Source organism: Pteropus vampyrus, unplaced genomic scaffold (assembly GCF_000151845.1).
Source record: "Pteropus vampyrus isolate Shadow unplaced genomic scaffold, Pvam_2.0 Scaffold19, whole genome shotgun sequence".
NCBI lineage: Eukaryota > Metazoa > Chordata > Mammalia > Chiroptera > Pteropodidae > Pteropus > Pteropus vampyrus.
The window spans coordinates 14,424,570-14,432,453 of NW_011888800.1; the positions used below are offsets into that span (position 1 = coordinate 14,424,570).

The 7,884-nt window shown below is 38.3% G+C and overlaps 1 protein-coding gene across 1 annotated transcript in view; it reads right to left on the bottom strand.

Annotated features, from left to right (window-relative positions):
* Window positions 1–2,308: 2,308 nt before the first annotated feature.
* The window catches only part of LOC105288748 (aromatase), a 78,337-nt gene continuing 72,761 nt past the window's right edge, over window positions 2,309–7,884 (bottom strand). Inside the window, exons 7-10 of the mRNA XM_011355106.2 lie at window positions 7,107–7,221; window positions 6,513–6,675; window positions 3,836–4,077; window positions 2,309–2,596 (exon numbers count right to left, since the gene is read on the bottom strand). Of these exons, the coding sequence (XP_011353408.1) occupies window positions 2,342–2,596; window positions 3,836–4,077; window positions 6,513–6,675; window positions 7,107–7,221 (775 nt within the window). The 3' untranslated portion in view covers window positions 2,309–2,341. The remainder of the gene's footprint in view (window positions 2,597–3,835; window positions 4,078–6,512; window positions 6,676–7,106; window positions 7,222–7,884) is intronic.

Below are 7,884 nucleotides of genomic sequence, written 5' to 3' on the forward strand. Positions count from 1 at the left end.
TTCTCTTTGCCTGTTTCTGGTTATCTACAGCTATACCAGTAGTAAAAGCAGCAAGCTGCATTTTGGAAAGATGGTGAGCATGCCAGAGAGAAAGTGTTGGTGAAGGAAGTTATTAATTTCAGCAGGGAATGGAAGTACTATTGAGTTCTTAGTGATCCAACTGGTTTGAGTATGAAACTCAGAAAAATGATTATTTGCTTCAGTGGTCTGCCAGTTGATGTACAATCATCTGTTCCGTAACCAATTTGCATGTTTGACCTGAAAGTAAGATTGTCTTATACACTTAATTCGCTATTAGAGCTTAGATACAGAGGGAGAAGTGGTATTATGTTTATGAAGCAAAATAATAACTTAATAGAACAAAAGTATTGGAAATGACTGGAGAGTTCCTCCTATGTAATCCATATGTAACCATGCTGAGATTCAGATTGGCTAGAGGACATAGCATAGTTTTGTATCTGCATTGTCTATATACAACTATATCAACCTTCCATTTTACTTTGACTATATACACATAGGCCTTGGCTACATATATACATACATATAAAACACAGTAGATGTTCCAGGAAAATTGGGTGGGTGATGTACACTGATCCAGTCTGTTTTCCTCTACTATGCAGCTCCAGCCAGAACAAAATATAGTGTGTTAATAATCATCAAGCAAATCAACTCTGATACATCAAATCTAAAATCCTGGGCTTGCTGTAATGGGTCTGAACTGTTTGAGATGGCTGTCTAGACTTGACTAGGGACATGTCTGGCCACACAGCCATATTTGCATGTATGTTTAGGCCGTATAGATGGTTCAAATAATTCCAAGTTCAATTATTTCTTTGTTTACTAATATCCACCCTTGACTTCTTAGAATACTTGACTTTTCTTTACTTTTCTAGGGTCAGTGAGAGTGTCTGTGAGCAAGAGTGTAGGATGTGTCACAAAAGAAAGAAAGGAGCTCCTGCTCTCAAGGAGTTTATGCTCTTATTTTATACTCAGCTCTCACCCTATGGCCAAACAATAGGATGAAAAGAATATTCAAATGTTGAGGTGGCGGTTGACTCAAAGGCAAACATTTAAATCTTTGTATATGAGTTTAATATTCCATTTTTTAAATGGCATTCAGTGGATACAATCATACTGGCTATAACACAAGTGGTATTTAAAAAATTAACTTATCTATTTGATTCCCTCTACTGAGCTAATTCCAAGGTGTACATTTTATCCATGGCTACATATAATGATTCAATAAACTAGACAAATGTTAAATCTCTATGGTAACTGTTAAATCTGAGGTAGGATAATAAATGATTGCAGAGGTTCTACACTGATTATGTTCCTTACTAATCTGTTGCTCTTGGCTTTGGGGACATAGAAAGAGGGGGTGGGAAATGTCAAGGGAGAAGGATGATGGAATGGGAGGAGCACTCCTTAGAAGTTTGAACTCACTGGGTTGTAGAATTAGATATAGATTTAGAGGCCTTCTCTTCCAAACCATTGGTGCTGCTGTAAGAGTTAATTGATGTCATTATTTAAAGTTATCTCTTGGTTAGCCACTAATAAAACTAAGCAACAATGCAAACACAAAAAAACATTTGAATTTGAAATGCATTGTGTGGATTTCTTTTCCTACAGCAGATATATGATCCTTAGTATAGTTTACTAGAGTTATTACTAAGATACCTTGTATTACCTGAATCTGCGGCTAATGTAGCAGAGTTAAATGGCTGTGGCATGAATTGAGAGACTGAAAAAGGATAGTTTCTGTTTTAACTTTTGCCACAAAGTCACGTGTAGATAAACAAGAGTTAATTGAATATAATTCATAGGAAAAATCAAATGCTGAAAACCACTAAAAACCAAATCAAACATCTTCATTCATACTAGCAGGTGCATTTGGCAGTAGGCACCCAGACATCAGCTTGGCCTTTCTAATAGACTTGAGTACTTCTGCCCCAGACATTAAACTGCTTTTGGGGCAGGACAGTGGAGATCTTGTGGGAAGCCGGAAATAAGTTTTGTTGGTGGCCTTTTTCAACATGTTTTGTGGAATTAGGCCTTTAGGGCCGCAGTTTCTTCACTGACCATTATCACTGAAAACTCTTGGTCTCTCTATTTTCTTTTGGTTCTCTGGTTTGGATAAGATCAGATGATTAGTCTCCTGGTTTGTTGATGACACATAGAAGGTATGTTTATGCCACCAAATATTCACTGTGAAGATGATGCTACCTGGCAAAGATGGATGGTTTCCTTGTGAACTACTGATGAGAAGTGCTCCAGAATAGGTACTGACCAATTTTCTTTAGCGTTCGAGAAGTGCTCCAGAATAGGTACTGACCAATTTTCTTTAGCGTTCGAGGTACTCGTATGACTTTCTTGGGATAAAAATCATATTCAGGAAGTTGCTAGTCTCAGCTGGGTGCACGGACAAGTTATTTTTTTTCCGCATCTTATCGACACACATTCCTTTATCTTGCAATGTCTGCATATGGAATCGTCTCAGAAGTGTAACCAAGATGACTTTCATCATCACCATGGCGATGTACTTTCCTGCACAGCTACGGGGACCAAAACCAAATGGCTGAAAATACCTGTAAGGAACCTACAAAAACAATCAGATAATTAGCCAGAATATTAAAGGCTAAAATAATGCAGTCTCTCTTTAATTCACCCTGAAAACATTGCTCAGTCAGCACGCTCTGTGCAGGGACCTCAGTCATACTACTCCTTCACTGAGATGAATGACTGTACCTCAGATAAGCCCTTTTTCTCCACCCAGTTTGATTTACCAGCTGTGATACATACCCAAATTTGAACAATATCCAGTTTTGCTTTTCATGTAAAATGTGCTGGGATAAAGCAGTGCAGATCATTTTATTACAGCCAGTGTTACTCAGCTAGTTCTCTGAGCTGGCCACCTGTTACTACTGTTCTGAAGTCACCAAGGCAAACTGTTTTTGTGCAGTGCCGTATAGCCTGATGACAGGGGACAAATTTAGGTAAATGTGCAGGTTCCTGAGCTGTTAGTGCCAAGCATCTAAATATTTTTAGTTATGCAAAAAGTTAATGGGACCACATCCGTTTGTCTTGTGCACCCCCGGACTTACATAGTACCTGTCACATAGTAGATTTTCAATAAGTTTTGCTGACCAATTGTCAACATGATAAGGGTTGCTCATATAGAAATAGAATGAATTAGAGAACTGAATTAAGATTATTTTTCTCTAATATGTGCAAATGATAAAAAGAAGGCACTGAGGACACTACCTAGATAATACAGATTAAAAAGCATCATTGCCTAAAATTTGACAATTTAATAGAAGCAGAATCTTGAATGATAAGAAAAGAAAAAGCTGAAATTCTTCTAAGTACTGAGTCCTATTTAGAATGGTAATTAGTGCTTGGGGGGCCATTTGGTCAACCAAAAGCAGACTGCGAAAACCAAATCTTTTGGTTTCATTCGATTTTCCTCTGAAGCAGAATTGGACTTTCCTTTGCTTAGATAGTGTTACAGCTGAATCTACCTGATGACAAAGCAATAAATTTAGATGGAAAATTAGGTTGGTTGGGTTAAACAAAATTTGCTTCATTTTAGTCATAGTAAGGGCTTGGCTTTTTACATTTTGACCTATTACGTGGGCACCATGTAGATACTTCCTAGAGCTGGAGACCCAGCATCCTTGGCTTGAGGACAAATATGGCAGCCATATTCTAAGCTAGGGGAAATGCATGTTTCAAGTAAGTAGAACAAAATGTACATAACACAAACACAGAACCAGAGAAGACTTAACCGCTAACATTTTCAAGAGTGGCACATTTGGTTTTAAGGAAGGGCTCTTACGTTCTTTGCAAAATTTTCAAGATTAAATTCATTGGGCTTAGGGAAAAATTCAAGTTTATGTATTCTTCCAATGTACAGGATAATGTTAGTCCCCTTTTTCACTCGGTGGCCATCAATGACATCATCCTGTAAAGCTTTGCGCATGATCATGTCCACAACAGGCTGGTACCGCATGCTCTCATAAATAAAGTTTTCCATCACTTTTAATTTTTGAATATCACCAATCCTTACGTCTCTTTCACCTGTAGAAGCAGATAAAAAGGACAAGGAGGTAATAATGTTAGTTTCACCATGTGATAGGCATAAAAACTCCGATAATTTCCATACAGTAATTTGCTCTTTGTTGGAAAAGATTTTATATCTGTAATTCTAACGCAAACCAGAAACTCGGGCCAAATATGTTATGTTTGGCCCACAGAATATTTTATAAAATTTCAGATTTGAAGCAATTACCTTAAAAGTTAGGAGATTTCATAGAAAAGTCGGGATTTTTCAGAAAAATCAGAAAACCTGGTAATGCTGGACTCATACGCCTACATCACAAACATGAGCTAAAGTTGATTGGCCAATGAACCCTTTAGAGGGGCATTCCATCTGCAGTCACATGTTAAGACTGCTTTAAACATTTATCTGTCTGGCCTCTGAGGTCTTTGAGTTTTCTCCCATACTCTAAATTCTAGGGGATATTCACTTCTTTTCTACTCAAAGTGAGACACTGAATTTAGTCAGTTTCAATAACATGTTCTCCTCTGGTTAACTGTGCAGTCATCTGCCTAGGACTGGTCAACTGATGTTCTCTCCTCCCCATCTCATCAAGAACAACCTGTTACAGTTGAGTGGCAAGAACCTCTTACCACAGAAAAATGGGTGCCTTAGATTAGCACTAGGTTTGCTGGGGATTAAAGGACACTCCCCACTGTCTCAGATTGGTCAGAGAAGCTCAGATTATTCCCAGAATTGGCAAAGCTTCAGAGCACCCTCAAATGGGCTACCGCTTTTGCAGAATCAAAACAGGTCAGAATCCTGAAGCAGCTCTGTCCCCTCTACAACTATGGCATTCAGGAAAGGTCTCATTTGGTCAGAAAACTCTAACAGCCTTGTCCCTCACATACTGCTCTTTGTACATTCAAGGGTCTAATGGGGTATTTATTTGGGGTGGGGAGGTAGAAGGGAAGAAGATAGAGAAGGTAACCAAAACTTCCCTAGTAAGTAATTACATGAGTATGTATCTAGAGGGAGTATATGGTTCTGCTTCTCTTCCATCTTTGCAGAGGTCTGTTGAAGTGTCAGGAGGACATCATGGGTCATAAATACTTTCACCTCTCAAAAAGTTGTAGTCAAGAATTATGGTCTCAAGAGTAATTTCTGCCTTCGTTCCTTGAACTCCATCATTCTAATGGCCCTCTGTCTTCGCTCCACTGAGCTTGTTTGTTGGGTTCTTTTTCTCCCACCAGCGCATGAGCCCCATGAGTGATAGTACTGACTTGTTCACCACTGTGTCCCTACAGCTGGCACAGTACCCATAACTTGACATGGGCATATGAGGGAACATTCTGGAATTTGGAGTCCATATGTTATTCCAGCTCCTTGCTATCTACCTTGCCAGGCAATTTTCCATCCACAGTGACACATCTGTTAATCCTTTCACATATTTAATCCTTCTATGAAATTCCCCTTACTGTCACCTATTTTAAGCAGCGTGCAAACGGTTTTAAAAGAATGGTGTTTTCTACAACCAAATAACTAGTTTCACAATTGTGTGAAATCAAAAGAGAGAAAAATCTACATCATTACTGATAGCTTGTCACATGTGTCAGAAGTGTGTTCCTAAAAAGGTTACCTATGTGAAGGACATCTCAAATAAGGAATTCTGTTTTCTCTCAGAAAGCAATTCTGACTTCTGAATATGGCAGCATGTCTATGGAAGGGTGGTGATGTCAGGAGCACTGAGCAGAATGATGCTGAGGCAGAGGCAGAGAAGGGAAGAGGTGTGTTGAGAATTGCTGACTGGGAACCTGGGTGCTCCTCTACAGAGGAAGAGGAGAGGACTAGAGGGGAGGAGAGGCCAGAATCTCTGGATTGCAGGGAGAGAGAAGCTGATCATTCTCCTGTCTTCGCCATCACCTTCCCCTCCTCCATCTGCTACCAACTGGAATTCATTTGTGAATGGACTGCTTTAAACCCAGAAACACTGCTATAAATGATAGCCGTTCCCTGGGTGAACCTACCAAAGCCTTTTGTCATTGGTAAGATAGGCAAAACGTTATGCAAAATCCCACGTTTTCTTCTTTTTTAACACAGACAAGTATGACTATGTGCACATAAAAAAATACCTTGAAGAACATACAGCAAATCACTAACGGTGGTTTCCCCTAGGGAATGGGAACAAGCTTGGGAGGAGCCTGGGAGTAATCGAGGAGTGTGACTTTCTACTTTACACATCTATTTGAATTTTTTTCAATGAGCATGTATTATTTTTATAATTAAATAAAACACAGAAAGAAGTATACTTTTAACCTATCTGGCATAATGAAAATGTGACAAAATGACTTGCTTTATCACTCTCTGGGTGGATTATAGTGTTTTGTTTGACATCAGATTCTTAGGACATCATAAGACGCTGATACTCAGAAGGAATTGTTTTCTAAGCTCTATTATTTATTTGATAAATTCTTACCAACAACAGTCTGAATTTCCTTCATTATTGCCTCTTCAACCTGAGGATGCTTTGCAATGAGAAATAACATGAAGAACACAGTGACAGACAGAGTGTCTGGTGCCGCGATCAGCATTTCCAATATGCACTGGTTCACATTCTCTTTTGTCAGGTCGCCACGTCTCTGAATAATAGAAAGAGGGGAGAAAAATTGGAAAAGTGAATCAAAATTTCACAAAAAGAGAGGAGGAGACCTTCAAGGATCTACAACTTCACCAAAATGAAATCATAGAAATTACATGTCTCTGTAATGGACTAGAAACATTTTTCATAATCTTCATTTGAAAGCTGAACAATAACCAATTATTGATGTCTTTGGATTCTCCCATTTTCGTATTTTGTATTGTGAAGACACAGAGTAGCTTTAATCTTAAAAGTCAGTCTTACCAGAATGCCTAATGTGTGGGCTATTTGTGTTGGGCTTTATAGAAGTGCTGGAGCAAATAATTAAAAGCAAAGATATGTAACAATCACAAGAGGAAATCTTTACACACCTATACCCAAACAATCATAAACATATGTTGTGTGAGAATTATGGTTAGTCCAGGTCAGTACCTCAGCAAAAATCAACTCAGTGGCAAAATCTATACAGTCTTCCAGTTTATCTGCTGTGGAAATCCTCTGTCTTTTTTCTTCTACCAGAATTTCCATGGCATCTTTCATATCCTTGCTGGAAAAAAAAAAAAAGTGAAAATATACTCTGTCTGTATTCAGTAAAGACATCTAGAAAAATGGATTCATTGGCTATTTGTTTAAATAAAACAATCTGCTTTAATCGAAGCCGTTAGTACTCATGAATTACTGAATTTATACTTGATTCTTCAATAAGATCCTTAAATTACATATACATTATACTTCATATTAGGAACCAGAGTTAACTAAGATTTCTGGGTACTGATAGCAAAATCAAGGCTGAAACCTCTAGTTAAGGGTTAAAAACTGGTAGCTCAATCCAATCATGTTTTCTGATTTTTCAATTTGGCCAGCACAGCGTTTAAATTAAATGGCCAAAACCAAAACCAGTGAATGTCTTTAGAAGGGGCACACACTTTCCAGTTTGCCATGGGTACTTCTATTTCCCGTTATCTTATAACCAGCCAGTCCACTTTCATATGGCTGGCCCTAAAGACTATTGAGTTTGAGATTTCTGTTCTATTCAGTAAACTCGAGTGACTGAGTATTATTCTTGATATTTATTCACATACCTTACAGTTTCTGTCACATAGTAAACACTAAGTTGTTGAACGAATGAATGGCTACATAAATACGTATATGCACTTTAACAGTGTGGTTGAGGGAAGAGCACCTTGCACAGAGGGTCAGGTCCTAGTCC